At 44.6% G+C, this 25,607-nt stretch overlaps 1 protein-coding gene across 4 annotated transcripts in view; it reads right to left on the bottom strand.

The window, feature by feature from the left end:
- Positions 1-25,186, bottom strand: part of SENP1 (SUMO specific peptidase 1) — a 32,106-nt gene extending 6,920 nt beyond the window's left edge. Inside the window, exons 1-17 of one of the 4 annotated variants that reach the window (XR_006574603.1) lie at positions 25,109-25,186; positions 22,526-22,670; positions 22,089-22,138; positions 20,547-20,677; positions 19,335-19,419; positions 18,673-18,835; positions 16,436-16,595; positions 15,722-15,825; positions 15,379-15,629; positions 13,908-13,962; positions 12,228-12,266; positions 10,596-10,680; positions 9,137-9,289; positions 8,312-8,443; positions 7,246-7,449; positions 6,642-6,721; positions 2,904-2,970 (exon numbers count right to left, since the gene is read on the bottom strand). Coding sequence is in view for 3 of the 4 variants with exons in the window: in XM_044995651.1 (XP_044851586.1) it covers positions 6,642-6,721; positions 7,246-7,449; positions 8,312-8,443; positions 9,137-9,289; positions 10,596-10,680; positions 12,228-12,266; positions 13,908-13,962; positions 15,379-15,629; positions 15,722-15,825; positions 16,436-16,595; positions 18,673-18,835; positions 19,335-19,419; positions 20,547-20,677; positions 22,089-22,138; positions 22,526-22,539 (1,706 nt within the window). In the remaining variant the exon portion in view is untranslated. The remainder of the gene's footprint in view (positions 1-2,903; positions 2,971-6,641; positions 6,722-7,245; positions 7,450-8,311; positions 8,444-9,136; positions 9,290-10,595; positions 10,681-12,227; positions 12,267-13,907; positions 13,963-15,378; positions 15,630-15,721; positions 15,826-16,435; positions 16,596-18,672; positions 18,836-19,334; positions 19,420-20,546; positions 20,678-22,088; positions 22,139-22,525; positions 22,671-25,108) is intronic. The other 3 variants (XM_044995651.1, XM_044995652.1, XM_044995653.1) reach the window with 3 other exon arrangements.
- Positions 25,187-25,607: the final 421 nt, after the last annotated feature.

The following is a 25,607-nucleotide window of genomic DNA, read 5'->3' as shown; positions in this document are numbered from 1 at the left end:
CAGGTTGTCTATCCCCGATTTCCAGGATCATCTGTGGAAAGAACAAGACCCGGGGCAGTCCCAAAACATGACCGCTATGCCAGAAGTATTTCTTCAAGGAGTTACAAGAAACTGGAATCTACATGCTGAAATGATGGCAAATTCTGTCACGGGCAGAAAGTCACTTAAGCTTCTATCAGAACAATCTACACAAGATGGGCACTGAATATAAAAGCAGAGTAGCTAAGCTGACAGCAGGTAGATAACTTGGAACAGCCCTGAATGAGGAGTGGGAGCTAGTCCATCCTTCCTTCACCGACGTGTCCATTCCTGGTGATCGCTGGTCTGTATCCTTGGAGAAAAGGCAGTCTGGATGCAAACAGGGTCTGGTGGGGGCAGTCTAGCTCCCTGGATATCAGCTGGAATTAGATTGTTCCGAGCAATATATTTTCTACCAGTGTCTGCTGGCATGGGGGGGAGATGGAGAAGCCTCAATAATCTATCTAGACTCCAAGCCCGTTCACTTGGCTAAGCAAGGACAATGGCTTCTAAGTAGGGGTCTCCTCGCCCTTCACTTATTCCAGCTGGCTGACTCAGCCAGGCTGTGAGGAAAGAATGGTGTCAAATACATGAGAGGAGGTTGCAAGATGGTGCGGTTCTGGAGAAGAGCCTTCTCTGGCTGGAGATTTATTTTAAATCTCCAAGTTTTGGCCCCAGACAAGGAAAGAGGTTGAGTGGGCGGGGAGAGGCAAATTGCTCACAACTAGCCCTAAACTCACAAAAAAAAGGTCTGTAAACAGGAAGCAGGGAGAGCTGAGCCCCCACCCTGTGCAGCCGGCCTGAGGAAGAGAATCTTGTGAGAGAATGTCTGGAGGTGCGGCAGAGCCCCCGTGCAGAAGTCTGAGCTTCCCACAGTATATACTGGCAGATAGGTGCAGCCCAATCCTATGGTGCTGGGGGGAAAATGTCAGGATCTAGGGAAAACAAGAACTTGCCCGTCTCTTATTCTTTGGTGCTTTGTATCTTTCACTGCACTACACAAGCACTTTCAGGATTTTTTTTTTTTTTTAAAAGAAGAAATCATACCAGTCTCCACATCTAAATTCAATCCCTAGTAAAATAATGGCATAACCACAGAGAATGCTGACCTGCACACACTCTAAAGAGAATACCACTCAGAACAATAAATAGCAGATTTATAGAGAATGCACCATGCGAGATCTACTGGAATGGAAATCAGAATGAGACCTCAGTTCTGCAACTGGATCTACGTGGGTGAACCACGAGTCTCTGGGCAGGCCTGGGGAGCCAAGAGCAGGATCAAGGTGTAGCAGGTAAAGGAAATGCAGCAAAGGTATAAACACAGCATATGAGCTCTAGTGAAGAACTAGATTCGGCGGCTCATGTAATCTAGAAATTTAGATCTAGAGTCATTGCAAGCCATATTACTGCAATGCTGGGGCTGAGAGGGTAAATGCACAAAGGCCAGGAAATTCTAGATTATGGTTTCTAGAACAGCACGGGAATTAACAGCAACATACATATCATTAACAGTGACCATCTCTTAGGCTGTTTTTCAGAAGTATCCCTTGGTGATTTACAGTCTCCACATATAAGGACCACTCACGGCACCACATGAATGTAGCCACAATAAACAAACGTGGCAACAATTGTGCATAAGCAACAACCGAAAACAAGTTTTTAGGGAGAGAAAGAAAGATGCATCTCTCCAATTGAAACTGCATGAGGAAATTTATGGAGGCAGAAATTTAATTTTCCCAGGTTGCATTTGGTCATGACATTGGGATTGAAAGGGATAAATCAAATCGATATAGTCAGGTGTTTTTTTTAAAATAGTATAGCTAAGAGTCTTCAGCTCCTAAATACCCTCCTTCCCCCAATAAATTTCGGTGGATTTATAATCTAAAATTCAAAATATTTTTCCTTCCAAGACCTTCACAAACAGAAGAAACTGACTGATTCTGCAGGTAAAACATTGAAACCGATGACAAATTTGCTGCTACATGCACACGGTTAAAAAAAACTGAAAAACCAAGGAAAATGTTCCCCTATCTTTCAAGTTCTGGGCATTCTTAGATGAGACTCGTAACCAGAAGTAAAAAGATTTAATAAGTATGATTTTTAAGTCGTCCCTTTAACACTCCTATTCTTGAGAAAATGATACTGAGATTTGTAATGACCATAAGAGGTTAGGACCTTAGTTTTACATCTGGTGGCTAGTCTACCCAAGAAGTGCTACTGATGCAGCTGCGCCACTATAGTGTGTCTGGTGAAGATGCTCTATGCTGATAGGAGAGAGCTCTCCTGCTGGCATCATAACCGCTTCCGCGAGAGGCGGTAGCTATGTCGGTGGGAGAAGCTCCCCCGCCAACATAGCACTGTCCATATCAGTGCAACTTACGAAGCTCGGGGTGTGGCTTATTCACACACCTGAGTGACATCAGTTATGCCGACATAAGAGGTAGTGTGTACAAGCCCTGAGTCAAAACACAAAATCTGCTAGTATAGCACAGGTCACTTTGCTACCAGGCACTGGATTTATGAAGAGGGATACAATCAAAAAAACAACTGAATAACTAGCATCACCTTCTTGGAGGATCTCCCATCCAAATACTGAGCAGGCCCAACCCTACCTCGCTTGCAAGATCTCATGCACAGCTACCATGACATTCACATACTCCAGACCCCCAAACAGCAGCGTAGAGCACAACTGCCATGACATTCACCCAGCTAGAGAAAGCTGGGGAATCATTATTCATTCCTAGCCATGTGACCTTCAGCAAATCACCGACCCGCTCTATGCCTGAAAATCATCCCCATCAGTAAAATGGGGCTAAAAATCATTTAAAAACTCACCACCTTCAGGAAGCTCTAAAGATTGAAAGCATGAAAGGGTCACTAACCATGAATAGGACCTCCGTCCCCTCTTCCCGGTGTGATCCTCCCAGTGCATTCAACCAAAAAAGCCTCCTAAAAGGAAACAAAGGGAAAAGCAATTATGGCACGGGCAAGAATGAGCTGTAATCGCAGGTTGCTACTGTCGATTCCAACTGTGCTGTTAGCCAATAGGCTGAAATCTTGGGTCTCAATCTCAAATCCCACCTATCCCATTAGCCAATAGGCCAAAATCCAAGGCCACTATGCTGTAGTTTAACAGTTTTGTTAGCTAGCGATCTAAAGGGCTGGGTCCTCTCAGCCCAAACCCTAAATGCACTGCTAGGCAGAACCTCCTGAATTATTTGTGTATCAGAGGGGTAGCCGTGTTAGTCTGGATCTGTAAAAGCAGCAAAGAATCCTGTGGCACCGTATAGACTAAGGTCTGTTAGTCTATAAGGTGCCACAGGATTCTTTGCTGCTTTTACTGAATTATTTGATCACATCTCAATTGTAGCGTTATTTACCGGATGTTGGTGACTTCTTGCTATTGCAACAGCAGTAAGTCTGAGACCCCTGTATTCTAAGCCCATTCTAAGTCCATTTTCAGAGGTTTTACATTTTTCTCATAATTCTTCCTCTCACGGATTTGTCTCATTCACATTGGAAATAAGGTGTACATTTTTAACCATGAGATCTATCAATCACTGGAACAATTTACCAGGGTCATGGTGGATTTTCCATCAATGACAGTTTTTAAATGAAGACTGGATGTTTTGCTACAAGGTCTGCTCTAGGAATTATTTTGGGGAAGTTCTCTGGCCTGTGCTATCAGACTAAATGTTCACAATGGTCTCTTCTGGCCTTGGAATCTATGAATCTCTCAGCCTAGCTGCTTAGAAATGGAAGAGAAGCCATGGAGCTATTTTTGTAGTGAGTGAAGTGATACTGGTATATGGAACTGAGAGAGCACTTGGAGATCTTAAGGGATGAACGGTGCTAATTATAATCAATATTATATTGAAAGTGATTCCTACCTAGGCATTTATATTTCACGTCCATATTTCATTTACATAACATTTACATTAATTTAGAGTATTGCCGACTGTTCCAATTCTAAATATGACTCGCTCAGTGCAAACAGAGAGAAACCAAAAAGGGTTTCAGAAAAAACACAGAACATATCCCCTGCAATACCGGAGCACATCACTTGAGTGTGCTGTGACTCTAAAGAGAGATTTAGCTACCAGACCAATTTAACCCTAGAATAAGAAATACTTTAACTGACATAGGAGCCTGAGTCCTATTTTCAAAAGTCGCTTGAGTCTAAGTCCCACTGATTTTAAATGAGACTTGGGGACCTCTGCATCTCGATGATTTCTGAAAATAGGAGGTGGAAACCTTTGAAAGTTTTGCCCATTTTGTATGCTGCTGCATTTGTAACCCTGCTCTAACGAACCAGCTTCTCGGTTTGGGAAACTGCAGGGGCTGCTTCAAACTGGATGGCTTTGTCTCATTTCTTTTCTTGACTTTGCAATACTTCAGATGAAAGCTCCTTTCAACTCTCCAGAATTTTGGGCAAGCATGTTCACACTGAAGGCTCCACACATATCCTAGAGTCGTGCTCATGGGCATGAAGGCAGGACCTGATTGTCAGCACGAGTCAGAGAGAGAAAATATCTTAGTCCCAATCCAGGTTGGTAACAGTAGCTAAGGTATGTTCATGCCTTGAGCTTCATCAGGGACATAAATGACATGCACAGACTTTCATCAGGAGCTCTGGTGCTCAGCACAAGACAAAACACCCACCACCTAGGTCATCATGGTCACCATTCACTATGTCTTAATGATCCTCTTGGGAGAGTGATACGTTTCGTGTTTTTTGGGAGGTGGAGGGAAAGCGGGAGGAATGCGTCAGTCTGTAATGGAGGAGCTAGGTTACCAAACTATTTGCCATGGACAGGCCAAGGTAAGGACATGGGCACTAGGTTTGCAAAATCCAGAGGGGAAACACCAGGTTCCTTCCTGGAGGAGATATCAAGAGGTGCCATCTCTCAAAGAGGCGGATGTTGGATTCTTGACCAGAATCCATCTCTTTGATCTGAAAATCAGTCCTGCTTTCTTTCTTTTAGGGAAGATTGTGATGGATTGACAATATCCTGTACTATCCAGAGCAACCTTAATGGAGTTAAGATTAAGTTTATTGAATTAAATTAAACCTCATTGAATTAGTGTTTTTGGAGGTCATTGTATTACAAATGCAAATGTTTATGTACTATTGTGTGATTTTACAGAACTTCTGTAGCAGAAAGACAAGATTGCGTTAATCTCTGGAAGGCATGAGGAAGTCTAAAGGTCTTTTTGGAACAATACATGAGAAGTGGACTATCTTGAGGTGAGGAGAATACAAAATTTCCCACTCCAGAGCCAACCTTTTGAAGGTATACCACAGGGAAGAGAGATCCTTTGCATACTACCTGCTCCTGGCAACTCCTCTTCAAAGACCTCTGAAGTGTATAAAAAGCAACTGAACATGTTATGAGTGTGCTTGTTTGGAGCTGAGTCTCTGATGAACTGGTGTGGAGGAAAATGGCCTAAGGCCTAAACTTTGGCTAAACTTTGGTCAAGTGAATTGTATGTATGGTCAGGTGAACTGTATGTGTGGCCTGGAGGAAGGAGGAAAGGTGTGGGGTAAAAGGAGAAGGGTAGACAGAAACGACAAAAGCAGAACTAACTGTAGAAATTATAAAAGCAGAACTAACCTTTTGTAACAGCTTATGATTAACAGCTGCCAGGTGACAGAGCAAGAAACCGCAAAGGGCAAAAGTAAGGAAAAACAGAAAGGGCTTGCTTTGCTTTATTCCTTATATGGATGGAAAACTTTAAGGAAGTATATGTAATTTTTGTGGTTTTATCCTATATAAGCTCTCGCATTTTATCTGTCGGGGGGGTTCGGCTGCCTTGGCTGACACCCCCATGCATGCGTGTTTGATTGATCAATAAAAGGCGCCTCAGGCTGTCTGATCCAAAATCAACCGTGTGGTCAATTTTCCACAAGGATGCCCCTAAGGAAGGATATTAAAAGACTGCACCTGACAGGCCTATATAGAGGTTGGGCCAGTGGTTCCATTCCCTGGACACAGAGAATCGCACTGTGCAATAGTGGTGCACTGATGGACCTCTTATCTAGTCCATCAGTGCACCACTATGTGGGTGCACCTCTTATCTAGTGCACCCATATAGTGGTGCACTGATGGACCCCTTATCTAGTGCACCCACATAGTTCTATTTCATCACCTTTCTGTTCAACATGAGTGGTGCTTAGAAAAGCTAGCGAGGCAGTGGGCTACAATGTCTTCAGTAGACAGATGTCACAGCTCCGTGCGTTTATTTCCTTAGGCCCAGATGTGGCAGAAGCTCAGATTCCCCAGTGTCAAGTAGAGGCTGGGTTTTGGGATGAGAGTTAGCGAGGTTAGGCCAACCCCACATAAAACAGAAGTTACACAGTGGGGAAACAACTGGAAGAAAGGGTGGTGACGCCTGCTCCCTCAGCTAAGAGGGTGTGCCATTGACCAAAACACGGTGGGAGTGGGCTCCTGCTGTATCCTTAGCTGCTTCTGGATGTTCAGCTACTAGCTGTGGAAGAGCACAGCTTTCCATGTAGTCTTGGAATCTTAAATTTCTCGTGTGTTACTTCATCATTTAGTTAGGAATATTTGTAACATTTAAACAAAACAGTGACACTCAAATACAGATCGGCTACTCACAACAGTATCCTGCAGGCTTCATTGTTTATGCCACCCATGGAATCGTAATAGGTGATGGTTTTCTTCCTGAAGTCTATAACCTACATAAAGAGAAAGACTTGTTAATAATACAGTAAACAAAGTGACTTCCTCTTTCCCAGGAAAGAGGTGTCTCGGAGGGACCACGGAGTTGTGCAGATACAGCAAGAGGGCTTAATTTGGCCCACAGAACCCTTTATTACTGGTAATCATGAATCAGAGTGAAAAACCTTGACTGGCTGTCAGAGCGTAGGATGAGTATGTGGGATCAATGGGGTGAAATCTCTTTATTCAAAAAATTAGCAAATCTGATATGAATCCCAGCAAGGCAAAAATGAGGTCGTCTCATTTTTACAGAGACACTTTTCGGTTAGAATCACGCTTTAAAAATGACACATATTTTGTGGCTCTCCATAGAATTCCTGATCTTTAGCCATGAATGTGAATTTCTCAGGGCATATCTGCCTGGTGCACAAACCACAAAAGAGATGGGGAAGTTTCCAGCTTGAACATAAATGAATTCATGCTGCATCTGTTCCAGCTAGTTCATTCTTTTTAATACAACATTAAACAAATTAATACTCACGGCTAGGCACCAATGGACTCCAAGATGAATAGGCACCAAGAGAACATCCACAGAGAAAACATCTACTTTTTTTGTCCACCGTTTCACTGCTTGGTACCCAGCAGTTTTTAATTTAGTAAAAAAGAAGGTATTAAACGCATGAACTGTCGGCAACCCCTTCTCTTTGCTTCGCTCCATCAGCAAATTCATGTAGAAATTAATTATCTGGGAGGGAAAAGCATCCATGTGTATCAGTGTTATACTGCTGGTAACTTTACAATAATTACTTTGCATGCACATGGAAAAGTGAGTTCTCTGAGCAAAAGAATATTTCTAAAAATGGATTTCAGAATTAATTTTAATTACTTGGATTTTGACATTTTGGCCCTAAGCACTACTAAGTAGTAGTTATTTCTTCAGAGTTCCTACAGTGTAGCTATAGGTAGCCGTTCTGCACTATGGACAACTATCGCTTAAGTTAAAATTTAGCAAAAGAGCAAAACGCTGCCCCATTCAGATTATCCACCATCATCCCACTCCTTCCCCAGTAGCCTTAGAGAAGGGGGGGGGGGCGGAGAGAACGGTGACACGTTTACTCACTTTAACTTACTACTAGAGCAGGGGGAAAAAAAATGTTCAATAGTAAGTTGCTGAAAAATGAATGTTTTGGACCAAAGAAACTAGTTTCAAATTCGGGTCAAATGTGGTGGATTTTTTTTTTCCAGCCAAAACTGAAGGAAAAAAAAAAATCAGAAACGTTGATTGGAATTGACATTTGAAGTTTCATTGGATCCAAACTTTTTGGGGGGGCCACTACACTGAAAAAAGTTAATTATGTGCTCGGCTCTACTTACTACCCAGGTCTGCTTGCATGCAGTAAACTAGGGTGTGAATTTAAAGCGCAGCAGCTATTCTGCCCTAACTCTCCATGTGGACGCACACAGCGTGCACTACAAGGGCCCTCGGACAGTTTAGCTAAGGGCACTCAGTGTGCCTTAAGAGTTCGTGCGGAGTAGCTACTGCTTCCCCCAGAATCTTTTCACTTTTAGAAGTAAGGAACCCGCAGTCGCGTTGGTGAAGGAGTTACCTCATCGTTAAGCCAGTTCAGGTTGTTCAGGGTCTGAATGTCTTTCCGGGTTATCGTTAACCGAAAAGCTTCACTCAGGACCTCATCCTGGTTTCCACTGCGGAATACGCTCTTGATTTCCTTCTCCATTTCCTACAGAGAACACAATTGTGATGGGAACAAAAAGGAATTTCTGATACTCCAGGCCCATAAACTCAAGCATTCTAGCTCTCTAAACTGGTAAAGAGATTTCCCTTTCCAAAGGGGAAAGGGAAAGGCTTGGTCCTATGACAACTCCAACAAGCAAAAAGATCCTGGAATGCCGAGCTCAGGAATCTGGCACAAAACCTATGTGGAGTCAAGGCCCAAGTTAAGAACAGGCTACCAGACATCTCTGAATGATGCGACAGTGACACTGCAGAAGCACAATGAGGATTTGGGTGTCTGGTTAGTTAACCCCACTGGAACAATACAAAACTGGCTTGAAGCAATGGCAATAGGAACAATACTGGGCAGAGACTGTCCATGTGGAAACTTCTCTGTTCTTTGGCTTCATTGGGATTCACGGATTTTAGGGCCAGAAAGGAGTCTGACCTTCTGTAGCACAGAGGCCAGAGAACCTCATCCATCAAGGCCAGCCTCAAGTCTGTAACTCCTGTATGAGCTATAGCATATCTTTCAGAAAGACACCCCGCCTTGCTTTACTTAACAAACAGCTTTTAGAGTACTATTTTCCCTTCCTCCCCGTGGTATTTTGATTCAATTTCAAGATCAACATCTGACACACACAGTGCTTCTCCAAGACTTGCTAATTGCCTCAAGTATTGTTAATCTATGCAAATCTACCTCTGTGATTTCAGGGAATTCCTCTTCGTTATCAGTTGATTTAGCATTCTCTTTCTCTTCTGGGAGAACTGTGACAGGGATCTCTTTCTCAAGAGGCACTCGAAGATTCAAATCCACTGGGTCCTGTATCAAATGTTCCTGCTCCTGCAATCTCTGAAAGAGAGATCTTTAGGTCAGCATAAGAGCCGAGGATTTTTGTAGCACCTTCTGGGTGTCAGGCGCCCAATTCCCAACCAGCGACTTGGACACAGGGACTCATTTTAGAGCTGAAGCTTCTCGTAAAGAGGCAAAAGGAGCAATGTAGTGGGTGAGTCCGTGCACTGAAGGCCCTAATCCCCAAACCATTACAGTCAATCATAGAATCATAGAATCTCAGGGTTGGAAGGGACCTCAGGAGGTATCTAGTCCAACCCTCTGTTCAAAGCAGGACCAATTCCCAACTAAATCACCCCAGCCAGGGCTTTGTCAAGCCTGATCTTAAAACCTCTAAGGAAGGAGATTCCACCACCTCCCTAGGGAACCCATTCCAGTGCTTCATCACTCTCTGAGTGAAAAAGTTTTTCCAAATATCCAACCTAAACCTCCCCCACTGCAACTTGAGACCATTACTCCTTGTTCTGTCATCTGCTACCACTGAGAACAGTCTAGATCCACCCTCTTTGGAACCCCCTTTCAGGTAGTTGAAAGCAGCTATCAAATCCCCCCTCATTCTTCTCTTCTGCAGACTAAACAATCCCAGTTCCCTCAGCCTCTCCTCATAAGTCATGTGCTCCAGCCCCCTAATCATTTTTGTTACCCTCCACTGGACTCTTTCCAATTTTTCCACATCCTTCTTGTAGCGTGGGGCCCAAAACTGGACACAGTACTCCAGATGAGGCCTCACCAATGTCGAATAGAGGGGAATGATCACATCCCTCGATCTGCTGGCAATGCCCCTACTTATACAGCCCAAAATGCCATTAGCCTTCTTGGCAACAAGGGCACACTGTTAACTCATATCCAGCTTCTCGTCCACTGTAACCCCTAGGTCCTTTTCTGTAGAACTGCTGCCTAGCCATTCGGTCCCTAGTCTGTAACAATGGGAGGAGTGCTTCGGTTCACGCCCTTAAGCCTTTGGCTGTGGAGGAAGCAACATAAAGCCAATAATGCCAGCTGGCTAGGCAGGCAGGGGCTAGAGAGAGATGGGTAGTGTTTGCCCTAGACAGCAATGGCCTCAAAAAGGAAAAAGGGAAGTGGAAGGATTTTGTTTGTTGGTTCCTCATGACCCCTTCTGATTTACATTTTAATGTGCAATCCCATTTATTTAGCAGACATTTATTTGTGATCCCCAGACCAGCAGCATATCCACTGGCCCACGCTACTTCCAACTCTATATATTTTAAGCCACCAACTATGTGGAGAAACCGGAAGGCAGCTTTAGACCCTAATGCTCAATGCTAGACATGGCCAAATGTTTTACCTGGCTCTGCAGCTGCAATGCCAAAGCTTTCTGCTCTTCTATTTGACGCAATCTCTCACGGGCTCGTGAATCGTAGACGCTGGTTCTAGAAAACAAAAGACATTGGTACAAACAGCACGTTTGTTTCAGGTGTTCAAGAGGACCAAAAAAAGGAAAACAGGTCATATTAAACCATCTACAGCCACGGGGTTAGCGTCTTGTCTACATTAACAGATTATCTGTGCACAGCTCTGGCACTACCGAACATACTTTGTATTACACCTCTGCCCCGTTATAACGCCACGCGATATAACACGAATTCGGATATAATGCGGTAAAGCAGCGCTCCGGGGGGGTGGGGCTGCGCACTCCGGCGGATCAAATCAAGTTCGATATAATGTGGTAAGATTTTTTGGCTCCTGAGGACAGCGTTATATCGAGGCAGAGGTGTATCTGCCATTCACGTTTACTTGGGTGGCGTAAACCGTTCATATTCTGGTAGCAGCAAAGGGGTTATGGATACCAAGTACCTGAAATACTGAGAATTGTTCACCTTCTGTTACTTGCTGTGCCCGTTTCCACCAGCACAGAACACTGGGAAGCTCCACAGTGCAGATTTCAGGCAGGTGGCGAACAATAAGAAGTTTCTATCGCAGCACCTCTCAGAAAGACAGCTGTGTCCTCTCCCAGCCCACCTGTCTCACTACAGCCCAAGAACTTCCAGAGAGGGAGCAGTGGCGGTTTGGTTTGGTTTTTCAAGGCAAAAATGGGATGAATCAGGTTTTATCTAACAGAAAGAGAACCACAGCACGGCCCAGAGCCAAGCAAAGCAATGGGAATCAGTGTCAATACAGCACTTAATACGTGGCTTAATCCTGCAAAGTGCCGAGCCCTCTGGCCCTGATCCAGCAAAGTACTTCAATACGTGCTTGACTTTACAGTATGTGAGTGTTCCCACTGAAGCCAGTCCACATGCACACTGTAGCTTGTCACCTGCTTCCCTGTTATAAGCTGGAAATATTCTGTAGGCATCACAGAGGAAGTGAACCTTATGAACGGAGCTGAAGGAGGATAAATACTGGGAAAAGTTTGTACCATGCTTAAGGGGATGACATGGGAGAAAGCACAGAGGTGCTTGAGGGAAAAGCAGACGAACAGGTAGAAAAAGCTGGTAGAAAGGTAGCTGTCAATGCTGTGATAGATCTGATAGGCTGGGAGGAGTTAAACTGCAAAGCAGCTTAAGGCAAAGGTCAAGAAGCTTGTATGCAAGGTGTGAAAGACAGAGCCGGGGATGGATTCTATGACAGCGGAGATATGATTGAAGCTAGGAAGAGGGCAAGATTCTGAATAGACTGAAGGGAGGCAAGATTGCAATAGTCAAGACATGAGACAAGACATCAGATAAGGGCCTGGATGAGAATTTAGCCATCTGGACGGGGGGGGGGGGGGGGGGGGGGGGGGGGGGGGGGGGGGGGGGGGCTGAAGATGCAGACAGGTGTGTTTGTAAATCACATTAGGTACCTATCTGCATCTTTAGGTGCCTACAAACCTTGTAAAACTGGTCTAGATCTTAGAGCTGTTAGGTCATTTGCTGACCTTCTGAATAAAAACAAACCGAAGCAAACGGAAAGAATCAAAATGTGAAGAACTTACAATTCTTTGATCCACAATTCTGCCTGGAAGAAAGGGAGGCTAAAAGAGGGGGGAAAACAAGACAAAATGTGAATATTGCCTCTACATGGACAGTAGACAAATGTTTTAATTGCTCACATAACAAACTACTGCAATCTGAGAATGCCACGACCCCTTGGATGAAAAGTGAAAAATTTAAGACCATCTTTAAAGTTAAGGTTCAAGTCAATTACATGCACATCAACCCAGTTATGAGAGGAAAGGAAAGTTCAACATCATAACATGATCAATCAACATGAGAACATGCGCCATAGAAGTATCAACAGAAACAGGAATACACATAAGTTCCTACAGCAACCTGAATTATTTCTCAGAGGACAAATATTTTCCCCCTAGTTTATTTTAAAAGTAACTTCAGCATCAAATGAAAGTTTAATACAGCATTAGCCAAAATTATCGGGTTAGTGGGCCTTTTAGTTGCAATCTGTAATAGAAATAATAACAACAGTAGTACACTTAAAAGTCAGACCAGCATAGTTATGTCAGTTAGAGATGTGATTTTTTACCATTTTACATTATACCATTGTATAGCTATGTACATCCTAGTGTAGATAAACCTACACCAACCTCAGAATGTCTTTGCCAGTTCGGGGAGCTGGCATAAACTATATCAGTGAAAGCACTTTTACCCCAGTACAGCTGTCACTCTACTAGGAAGGTTTTGCAAGTTTAATTATGCCAGCAAAACTATTAAGAGTAGCCCTGGCCTTGATTTTCCAACAGGGACTGCTAAGCACTTTGGAAAATCTGACCCTTAAGATTCTGTGCTTAAGATTTTATACTCTGCATAGAAACCATTTCTACACTTAACTTTCTGCCAGGATATCAGCTACGATACAAGCTGTGGGAAATAGGGGGAAGTCAGTTACATGGAAAATATCAAGCCTACAGGGGGAAAAAAAAACAGTGGGAGAGAAAACTAAAAAGGTCACAGTGCGGTGCCATTATGAAGACAGACAATATGCTATTTAAAAATGTATATGTAGGGAAATTGCTTGTAGTACTAGGTAGGTGACAGTACTGTTTGGCACATCACTAGAATTTTGCCACCTGGAATGGTCCTCCCAGTCCCATATATATCAATTTAAGAAGTGAAGAGAGAGACTAGGGGAAATTAAAATAGATGAGAAAGATGATACAAGGATCAGTGCATCAGACACTAAGGAGAGAATGGGGGAGATTTAATTCATGTAGATTCAAGTGCAGACTCAGAGACAATGCCACAGTCTAGAAATAGCTTCCAGGAAAGGTTTCCACTGAAGGGAATTATCCACAATCGCAGAAGAAAATGACATAAGGAGCAATGGCCTGAGCTAAGCAGAGAACTGTTTAGTGTAGGCTTTAGGAAACAGTACTCCCAGAGCAACTGGGCAAACTCCGAAGGGAGGTGCTCCAGGCACCATCACTGCAGACTCAGGGACATGCTAGATGTCAGTGGAAGCAGTGGAGGGAGGTACCCTGCATCATGGAGGTGATCAGAATATATGACTAACCTAGTCTTATGGAAAAGATAATCAAAGTGCAGAATCTGCGCAAGTTGGCAGGGACAGAGCAAAGAAAACAGCCAATTAACCAGAGGCAGGAAGATATTTTGAGGGTAATTACCACCCTTTTTATATGCTCCATTTTACAAAAACTTACCTTGGAGTCGGCGTTCTGGAATCTTTTATCTTGAGCACAATGACCGAGTCTGATCCTACTCAGAGCAAAAAAAAAAAAAAAGAATATTCATCAAACCCTGACTAGTTTTTACTATACTCCCTATGCAAATTTCTGTACCTTACGCCCCAGTCTCATACTTAAAACAGGTTTTCAGTCTGGATTCAAAATTCTGATCTTCATTTTAAACTTCAGACTGGGATGTTCAAAGGAATCTAAGGGAAGCAGATGCCCGATTCGGGTGCCTAATTCCCTTAGGTTCCTTTGAAAGCTCAGCTTTCAAGATTCTATAATCTAAACTTTAATGTAACAAGATTACAACTCATTCATGTTATCCTAGAAGATATTAGTGTTGAAAACTAAGTCTCAAACCATAAAAATAATCTAAAATAATACATAAAATTGTAACAGGCAGAGGAAGTATGAACGGCTTGAAAGAGGAGAGAACAGAACAGAGGAGACTAGAACAACAATGGGAAATAAGAAGCAGCAAGAAGGGAAAGAAAGAAGTAAGCTGTATGTTTGCTGTACTGTATTGCTGTATTTGATGCAATAGCTGCTGCTGCTGCTGTGTTTAAACTGACTGGATGCACAGAGTATTTGGAATGAACCTGGAAGAGTTTTGTTAACAGGTTCTCTAGATACATTTGTATTGAAACTACCACATTTGGGACCTGTGATTTTGATGCCAAGGACAATGCAATTTCGTAACCCCCTATTTATTATTAATTTATCCGGCTTTAAACTTTAACGAATAGGTCAGGGAATAGGATGGTGATAGAACTCCTCAATTTCTCTCTCTTTCCCTGCACTTCCCGACTTATAGCCCATCTATCAGGAGAGAAGATTCCACATGCATTATTGTTTGCAACATGCTTCGAGTCCCATGGATTAAGAGTGCCACAGAACGGCAAATAAGATTAGGAGTGTAGGCAGTGCCAGCTAAAACTGGCTGTCAAACACTTTCCATTATATGCTCATTTTTGAACAGCCATCTGAAACATACATCTTCGGGGTTGGAAACGGAATCTATTTGTGACCTTCACTACAGCAATCGCTACCAACGTCCACAATGATACGCTGACGTTGCCATCGACCTTGTAGGCATTTTGAACAAGGAGGCAATTTAACCTGTCTTCAAACATTTGCTGCTCCTACAATTCAGCAAAGCCGCTACAAGGACAGCAAATAAGGACCTACCCCCCATCTCCCACTAGGGGAATAAATTAGATCGAAGTCTGTCTGTGAACCGCAAGCAAAACTTGGGATGAAAGCGAGCAATGAGCATTGGTTTAAAATGTTACTCAAACCATTATTTGTTACATGTATTGCAGGAGCACGTAAGAGCCCGTGTCACAGGTCAGGGCCCCATTGTGCTTGGCGCTGGGGGGGAATACAGCACAAAAAGGCGATCTCTGACCCATACATTTAGTTGATCTCAATGTATTTTTACCTTCAGGCTGGGCGTTGGATGCTGGTGGATTATCTTGCTGATGCTGAGTGCAGGTATTATTGGACTCAAAAGTAACATTTGAGGGATAACTGGATACAGGGTACGGTGGTGGCTTGTGTGATGGCTGCTCCTGTGTTCCCAGAACACTAGCTGACTGGCTGCCTGGAGCGAGGCTGTATGTTTCAAATGGTTTTGCATTCTTGCATGGGGTTTCTTTCACTACGTTTTTACTGGAACTCAGACATCTGGGCCTACACACAAACAGAAGATTAAAGCTCCCAGAGAAGAAGAATTGGCACCACGGTACTGACTCTCAGTTGGGGAGGGTATTTCATATACTCACAGGTGGAGGGGGAAAAGCGAGGCTGGCTTGGATGTTGAGAACTGTTTTCCTGTGACCATCTGAAGCAGCTGCCTGTAGATCTCTCGCTCTTCCTCTCGAACTGTCTGTAGAGAAATAACCAGACACTTCACCACTGCCCTAAGACTCAAGTCAGGCTTAACAAATACAAACATTATCAATAATAGTAAGCGAGCAGGAGCAGAGACAGACACTGTGGATTATATACACTCTGCTAGAGCAGACACCCACCCGCCCACCAGGGGTCTCAGGAACATACAGAACTTAAGCTCCACAGGATCAGAGAGCTACCAGGGCTAGACTGATTGCAGGGCTTGCCAACTCCACAGGAGCAAGGCTGCAGTCCGAACTTCTGCCTAATGGTAACGGACAGTACATCAGAGGCAGGCACTACTCCATCGATAAAGGGGAACGTTGACTCTAGTCTTCAAAGTGCGCAGGAACCCTTTCTCAACTTCTTCACATCTCACAAGGCTGAATCAGGTCTCCTGAGGTTCTCTCGTCATTTCCCCCCTCCTGAGATTTCCTGGGGAAGTTGCCCCCATCCGGCCCACTCCAGTTGCAGCAGGATTTTGAAAGGGGTCTGGGTTGGAGTTCAGGAAGAAAGCAGCACTTGAACATCCCAGACAGCAGCATACAGTCCTATCCAACAGAAGATCTTGTATTCAAACTTAAGTCTCCCCTGCTTGTTCTTACCTCTTCTGCAGTGCTGACGAATCTCCTCTGGGTTTTCTTGGGGCTCAGAAGGCTGCGACGGCACGAGGGACTTGTAACGGGCTTGATTGGAAATGTTTTTTCATATGCGGATACGTGACAATGATGGTTTGACTTCCCTACAAAACTATTTGACGTTCCACTGTGGAAAGAGGACAGAATGTTAGTCTACAAAATAAGCATTACAATCACAGGCATGTATACATTTTCCCAGAAACCTCCTCAAAGAGCCAGGGGGAAAAGGAGACCGATGCAGGGCTGGAGCAACCCTTTTATTCTCTCTCTGGATTCCTGTATGGAGCAAGAATACAACAGAAACTCTCCCCCCAGGTAGCTCAGGGAGCAAGGAGAGCCTAGGGACACAGCAGGAAACTAGATTCTCCACTCTTCTCTCCAATGACCTGAGAAGGTGTTTAGATGTGCAGAGACTGCATTTCACTGCTGCCAATGGCATGTGCACATAGAGGGGGATGGGAGGGCTGGCCTCCGTTTGGGAGTGTTGATCCCAGGCCCACTCAAAAGATCCTTGTGAACATCAGCAGGTATGCAGGAAGCCCTTAGAACTTTTAATGATTTTTTTTTTTTTTTTTTAATATTGGGCCATCTTCTTTAAAGGGGGATCGGTCAGAAACTGGCATTTTGTTTGAAATTAAAAACAATCTAAAATTAACAGGAACACACACACAAGCTGAATTTACACTTATGTACAGTTCAAAAGTCTGGCCCCCAGATGGCACAATGATCCTGATTAAAACACAATTTTGAAAGTTAAGATGGATGAGATCTTAACTTGAGATGGCAATGATTTTATATTAAGAAGTCATATATTTCAAGAGAGAATAGGCCAGATCCTGAACTGGCGTAAGAGGTCATAGATCCACTAAAGCCAACAGAGCTACAATGATTTACACTAGCTGAGCATTTGGCCCTGTATTTTTAGTATCAGTTTCTATAGAGTCTTACTGCAAAGCTCTAATTTATTACCACCTAACTTGGTTTGTAGTATATCAGTTTTTTCCATTCTTATCCAGGTGCTCACCACACGAGATCATTTTCAAGGTGCGGTTGCTATGTGTATTTTCTTTTTATTGCGGAGAAGGATATTTCACACAGGGAGCAACAAGCTGAATGCTGTGTGTCTAGTTTCTGGGTATTCAGTGGAGTCCCAGCATCTCTCAGATTGAAACTTACCTTTCATTGAGCAGTCAATGAAAAACTTCCATCTATCAGTGTCTCCATTGCTATTGGTCAGAGAAGCAGAATTAACAGCTGCTTCACTGGTCTTGTTCTCACCTAGTCATATTTTTTTCCATTTCTCTCATCTCAGGCTCCAGAGAGTACAGTAATTCATGAACTCACTTTGCAATGCAGATATAGTGTCAATAGCTGCTCTATAGGAATTCCCATCTGTTCACAGTACTAAGTTTTTGTACTGGCATAGCTTTGTTAGGGATGTGCTTTTTTAAACAAATATAAATATACCAGTACAACCCCTAGCATGGACATATATATACCAGTATAAAGCTGTCTTCTATGGGAATAAGGTATACTGGCATAAATACCTCCATTCTAAAGGGGGCTGTACTGTTTTAACTAGATTGATATAGTGAAAGTGCCACAACTTGTGTATTCGGATAAGGTCTAAAAAGGAATTTTTAAACGCACTCAAAGTTGGCTTAAACCTGGTTCCCTTCTGAGTCTCTCTTACTCCCCCACCCTGCTCCCGCCTTTTCCCCCGATTGGCTGCCAAGTGACTATGGAATGGCAAAAAATGACCATAGCACAGTCGTGGAGAATGTTTCTCCAGCTATTATTTGATTGAGACTTTAAGGATCTCTGTGATGGGCCCCTCCCCCCAAAAGGCTATGTTTTATGCAAACTTTCTGAGGATGACAAATTATACAGCTGTGGCGATAAGATTTTCAGATATATCTACCATGTATGCAAGATAGCAGCTTGAGCCCAGGAGGCCCTTGGCCTCTATGAGGACGCAAAAGCAGAGTCACATTAGACACCAAATCATCACTCATTCAATGCTATACTGAACTTTGTTAACACATTGAAAGATTTGGGACTGTTTATCAAAGGCTTTTAAAAGATGTCATGCTGTTTGGGTGTCAGAGGGGGCAGTAAAAACTCCACAACACACGATTTCAATGACTGGTTTCTAATGAGGACCCTGTGGAAGAGTGTTAAAGATGGAGCAGAACCATACCCACCTTGGAGTTTTACGAGTGTCGAGATACAAGTTTCGACTCACTCTAGGTTTCTGTAACATAGAACCCAGGGTGGGTACCAAACCCCTCCCCTGTCCGTTGGCACTTGGTCCAAACGTTCTCAATTCCCCCGACACCCGGTAATAACTCTCAGAGGATGGAATTTCTGCCAGGAGAGAAATATTAAACAGTAAATAAAGAGTCCACATGTTCAGCTCCAACTATAAAGCATTAAACACTAATGGACCTCAGGTATAACTTGACTTCATTGGGACTGTCTACATGTGTAAGAATCCAACCACATGGAACAGCTTGCAGGATCAGGGCCTTAAGGATGCATTTAGAAATACCCACACTCCCCATGCCCCCCCTCAAAAAAAAAAAAAACAACTTGCACAACCCAAATGGCTGTAGAGATTTTATTCTAACTTTCCAAAAACATAATTCAGTCCTGGGGTGAGAAAATGGGATATTCAAAGGAACCTGGCCCTAACTCCCTTTGGAAATCCCAGCCTTAGACAATATTTGAGAAAATGTTATGCGTGACAAAGCAGGAAGTGCCAGCTTAGCCGGAGCTAAGTGTTTTAACGCAATGCTATAATTTCTGAGCACTTAGGAAGACACTTGCTGTGTAACTGAACTGACTCCAAGTAAGCATGTTTTACCTGAGTAGTAACTTGGACTGAATGATGCACTTCCCGTGGAGCATGTAAAAGATGTCTCCAAACTGCCAAACTTGTTTGGTAAAAACTACACAAAAAGAGAATCAAAATGATTAACTGTTAAGGTTATTATTTAAAGAAAAATGACACCGAGGCATGACCAATAAAGCTACGCTACTCTAATATCTTCTGCAAGTTACTAATCTATGACTGTGATCATAGGATGAGTTGCAACAGTATGTCAACACGGCAAATTTTCGAGATGCCCCAATCCACTACCAGCAGCCTTGCAAAATTCTCCCCTTCTGGGGTGAATTTTTTTTTATTTTATTTTATTTTTTGAGATGCCAGTAAAACATTAAGTTTATCATCACCACAATATGGGACAGGAAACCAGATTTCGTACCTAAGCTGGTAAATTTTCATAACTATCTTGCAAGTGCCCGGTTGTCTCAAAAGTAAGCATATGCAATTTTGTGTAGCTTCCATAAAATATATGGGAGAGTGTATACACACACAAGGGTGTAGCGTCCACAAAATATATATTTGTGTGTATCCATAGACGTGTGCAGCTTTCACATGATATATTAATATTAGTGTGTGCACACACATGCAAGTGTGGCTTTCTACATTGATCAGCAAACACAGACTGTACACTCTGGTGCAAGAGATTTTTTTTTTTGGTTATATTTTCAAAAGGCCTCAGATGTTACTGTAAAACAAATACTAAAAAGGTTGCAATTTCAAATGCGTATGCTTTTAGAATTCAAAGACTATCCTGCATCACTGTATTATCATTTATATTGTGGTAGCACCCCAGGACCCCCGTCACAGATCAGGGCCCACTGTGCTAAGTGTTGCAGAAACACAACAAAAAGACAGCCCCTGCCACAAGGAGCTTACAATCTGAGTGGGAGACAAGAGACCACAAGTGGATAGATGTATGGACAGGGAGAACACAAGAACATAATGAGAAGAAAACAGTCAACATGAACAGCAGCTGTCACAGCACATCAGTTGCCTAATTACTGTCAAATGTCTTGTACACATCACAGCAGAAAAGAGTTTGAAGGAGGGGTTTCGTTTTGAAACTGGCTCATCAGAAGATTAAAAGTAAGTTTGACCAACAGAAATATTCTGTCAAAATGATACATTTCAGAAACTCGAATTGGCAGATGTGAAGTTGTAAATGAGTAAAGAGAAATGATCCCAAACCTTGTCATCAGACAGTGAAAGCTGATCCCCTGGAATAGCAGTCTGTTGTAGAGGAAAGGCCTTGAATATCGAGTTATGATTAGCCAACGTTGCATCACCAGCTTCCATCCTCATAGGATCAGCAATCTCATCTGAGAAAACACAGCTCTGTATTCAATTCTCACAAAGGGCTCCCCATGAAGCAGGCATTTCCATGAAATCTCACTTTAAAAGAGTTTCTGTCCAGCTAATGCCAATGAATGGTTTAGTAAAAGCATCTGAACATACTGCAAAAGGCAAGGAGAAACAGTAACCCCAAAACAAAGGCATAGTCCTTTTACTTCTACCTAGAAAACATCCCCTCATGTCACGGAAACACCTGAATGTTTTGTATCCTTCTTTGCTTCTAATCCTCAGAGATCATCCCTCCTTCATAAATGATACAAAAACAGTAAAGAAGCCAATAAAAGTTTTATAATGATGATAAAATAATAATTAAAAAAACCACCCAGCTCCTATGTAATTTTCACCAGCAGATGATAAAATTGTTAATAGGTAAGAACCATCTACGTGCCAGAATATGAGAAGCAGCCCAATCTAGTCGGTAGGGCACAGAATTGGGAATCAAGACAATGGGGTTCTATTCCCGGCTCTGCCACTGCCCTGCTGTATGATCTGTGCCTTTGTATCCCCTCCTACCCTTTGATTGTAAGAGATGATTCTCTGCCCTAAAGTGTTTACAATCTCAATAGAAATGATAATGTGTTTGTCCGGTGTCTAGGACAATGGGGTCCTAACCTTTGTTGGGACCTCTAGGCACTACTGAAATACTAATATTAATTAAAGGATGTAAACGCCAAGAAGGGAGAGGAGTTATTTAGGATTGATAAATGGAGCTATAACTAGAGGAAATTAAGGGACAGAAAATTTAGGTTATCTGGAAACCCCCTTAGCAGCAAGCAATCTACTGACTGTGGAACAGTCTCACACATGAAGCAATGGAAGCCTCGCTGATTAAGACATTTAGTCCTGATCTTGCACTATCCCAGGTATTTTAATATCCTTGTTATATTTATGGGCATGAGTCTCCTCTCATTTATATCCTCTTATACTACCAATTTCAGTACACTTACTCCCAATTTATACTAATGTAACTGACAGCAGAATCTGGCCCTTTTTTCCCTCTCAAGTTTGCTACAGCACAGAATTGATATTGATCCTTCAATACAATTTAAACAGCATGAGGAATAAACAAACACGTGACTGAAAGTGCTATATCATTCGTATCAAGCCTGCTCCTAGTTCATACCAAAAGCTAGAGGCGGCAGAAGGGCCTGGAAATGAGATTCAGCTTACTGTGCATTTTGCTTCTTCAGTAAAAATGCAAGAACATTTTAGCTGCAAGTTTCTTTTACACAGATATAAGCCCAGGCAAAACACACAGAATTCCAGAGGCTGGGTGTGTCAAGGCAGCACTCAGATACCCTAGAGTTTGGTCCTGTACACACCTAGAGACAGCGCACCCTCTCTAACACAGTTTGGCAGAAATGCACATACACTTACCCATTTCCAGACTGCTCACATCACTGATGCTGACAACAAACTCAAGGGGACTGAAAAGGAAGAGAAAGAAAACATTTATACACACAATTCACACAACACAAGAGACCTCAAATAGCCAAATCAAGTATGAACCAAATTTCCAAGCAGACACTAGCTTTCCCTGAATGAAAAGAACACAGGGACAGCAGGAGAGATGGAACTTGCTACCCAAAGGTTTTAGAGCTTCCATCTCAGTCTGTTACACTGTGCACCCATTTTTCTGCACTAAATGTTGGCAGCTGCCATCTTTTCTACATGCCTAGGACTGCACCCTCCCTTCATTCCTGGGAGAGTCCCATTTCTCATCTGGTCTGCCAGACACCCAGTTGACTGGTGAGTTACCTACCACTATATAAACTCCGATAGAATGCTTCTGAAATGCAACAAATTACACTCACATCACCAACGACATAGGCCATCAGGCTCTCTAGCCCACAGGTATGCACGCTCCCCTCTGACAGAAGCGCCTCTGCTCCCCAGTGCAGCATGGAATAAGATTGGCCACGGAACCAGTGCTGGAGGATTTGATCTCCCATCTATTTGCTTTGAAAGAATGGACAGGTCTAGTACTTGAAAGGGAGACCTGCAGTTAGCTGCTGCAAGGTTCAATAAGTGATATTCTTGTTGCCTCAGAGTCAGAAATATCCACAAACACCCAGCTAAAGGGGGTTCATGAGCCATAAAACTGAACTCCTGATCACATATAGTCTTGAAGTTCCTACAGTACTTTTTGTAAGAGAAGATCCAGAGGCTTACACCCCTGCAGTGACAGTAAGCACCACATTAGGGCTTTTCTCCTTTAACTCTTGTAAAGAGAAAGCTTCCAACAGAAGGAACTTTTTTCTCTTTTCCCTTTAGTAAAAGGCAAGGAGATTACAATATTTTCCTTTCCTCCTGTTTATTCTGTACAAAGCACAATATGGATGGTGTTTGGTTTCTTTGGCTGGGATGGAGGCATAGAGGACACTAGGTGGTTTTAGGAGTTATGGAGGAACTACGGGGAGGATTTACAGGAGGGCTATATCAGGGGATGATGGAGATTAAAGGGTGAGATCAAGAGGTAAATTGGTGAGCGGGAAGTATTAGGGGTTACAAAGTAGAACGAGGGATTTCAGTAGCTGGGGGTGACACATACCAAGGTTGTTAGGAGCATGGGGGACACAGAGGAATGTTAGCAGATGGGATGCATACACACCAGGACAGGGAGCATTGGGACTACGGCGGGGATAACAGAGGGAGATGTTACTATGGAAGGGAGAAAGACATGAGGAGATGTTAGGAGTTATGGTGGGGGAATAGAAGGTATGTTAGCAAGTGGGGAAGGAAACACACATGACAAGGGGTAAGAGGTTAGATAGAGGGGAACACTAAGAATTATATGGGGTTACTGTGTGTATGTGGGGGGGGAGAACAAGGGGATAGGTCAGTGGAAGGAAAGGAGATCCACAGCAGCTTTCAGGCTTAGATAAGGGAGAAACACACCGGGTGCCTGACAGGGGGATAGTGGCAGATGCAGGAGACAATAACTATTAGGGATTACAGAAGAGATACAGGAGAGATGTTGGCAAGCCGGAGAGGGAGACACAAGGGGTATGTGTGTTTGGGGTCCCATGGGGAAAAGAGGAGACACAGGCATCTGACAGGGCAGGGAGGGAGCACACAGAAATCTGACAGAAGGATGTTAGCAGGTGGTGGGACACAAGGAAGTATTGGGGGTAAAGGTTATGGGGGTAGGGAGCACCATGGGGTCATGAGGTCTCAGAAGGATGTTAGCAGGCGGTGGAAGTGGTGGGACACAAGGAATTATTGGGGGTAAAGGTTAGGGGTGGGTGGGGAGCACTACGGAGTCATGAGGTCTCAGAAGGGTGTTAGCAGGCGGTGGAAGTGGTGGGACACAAGGAATTATTGGGGGTAAAGGTTATGGGGGGGTAGGGAGCACCACAGGGTCATGAGGTCTCAGAAGGGTGTTAACAGGCAGTGGAAGTGGTGGGACACAAGGAATTATTGGGGGTAAAGGTTGGGGGGGGGGGGAGCACCACGGGGTCATGAGGTCTCAGAAGGGTGTTAGCAGGCGGTGGAAGTGGTGGGACACAAGGAATTATTGGGGGTAAAGGTTAGGGGGGGTGGGGAGCACCACGGGGTCATGAGGTCTCAGAAGGGTGTTAGCAGGCGGTGGAAGTGGTGGGACACAAGGAATTATTGGGGGTAAAGGTTATGGGGGGGTAGGGAGCACCACAGGGTCATGAGGTCTCAGAAGGATGTTAGCAGGCGGTGGAAGTGGTGGGACACAAGGAATTATTGGGGGTAAAGGTTAGGGGGGGTGGGGAGCACCACGGGGTCATGAGGTCTCAGAAGGGTGTTAGCAGGCGGTGGAAGTGGTGGGACACAAGGAATTATTGGGGGTAAAGGTTAGGGGGGGTGGGGAGCACCATGGGGTCATGAGGTCTCAGAAGGGTGTTAGCAGGAAAGGAAGGAGCAGGGGAGGGGGGCGTTGGGGACACATTGGGGGAAGGGGTCAGAGTCTGACAGGGGAATTGCAGGTGGGGAGGGATCAGAGTGGGAGGCACTGAGGGGTCAGAGCTACCGGGGGGGGCACCCAGGAGAGGCAGCACAGCACCAGCAGTGGTGGGGGCCTCTGGGGGAGACACCGCCAGGGTCTGAGGGGAGGCTGCCCGCCGGGAAGGCGGGGGGGCGGGGGACGGACACACCAAGGATCACGGTGTCCGGCGGGGGTGGAAGCCGAGGGAATGGGGCGGGGGGACATGATGGGAGGCACTCGGGGGCAGGGGGAGAGTTACCGGGGGCCCGGGGGAGGGGCACGGCGGGGTCAGGCGGAGGAGGGGGCCCTGGGGGGGGCGGGCTCTGAAAGACCCGGGGATCCCTCACGGCCCGGGCCGGGAGCTGGGGGAGGGGAGGGGCACCGGGACCGAGGTCTCGGGGTGGGGGGTGGGGCGCACCGGGAGCGGGCAGGACGCTCTTACCGGAAACGGAACCGGGCGGAGCGCGCGGGCCCCTCACCCCCAAACCCCGGCAAACAGGCGACCGGAAACCAGGCGGGCTGTAGCGGAAGTGATGGTTGGGCGAGCGCCTGGGCGCGGGGCAGGTCGGGAAACGCGCGGTCAGCGTCACTCCCGGGGATGGGATGGGGCGGGGGCAGGGGGGGGGGGCTGTGCGCTGGGGGGAGGGGTCACAGCGGGGGGGGGGGGCTGTGCGCTCGGGAGGGGAGGGGTCACAGCAGGGGATGACCTGCTTTAATAAATGATCCTGCTCCCTCCAGCTGGGAGTGGGCCACCCCTGCTGCTTTTCAGAAACCCACTTCTGCTGGAAACTACCTTAAAACATATTTCAGCTGGAGCGGTTGGTGAAAATGAGGGAACCTTGGCGTGCCCCTGCCCCTTTCTGTGAAGCTTGCTGAGGCGGCGTGGCCTGGTGCATATAGGATGCCGGACTGGGACTTGGTTCGGCCAGCCAACGTTTAAA

This window comes from Mauremys mutica, chromosome 20 (assembly GCF_020497125.1).
Source record: "Mauremys mutica isolate MM-2020 ecotype Southern chromosome 20, ASM2049712v1, whole genome shotgun sequence".
NCBI lineage: Eukaryota > Metazoa > Chordata > Testudines > Geoemydidae > Mauremys > Mauremys mutica.
Note: the sequence above shows the minus strand (reverse complement) of the source record. Positions and strands in the feature narration are given on the sequence as shown.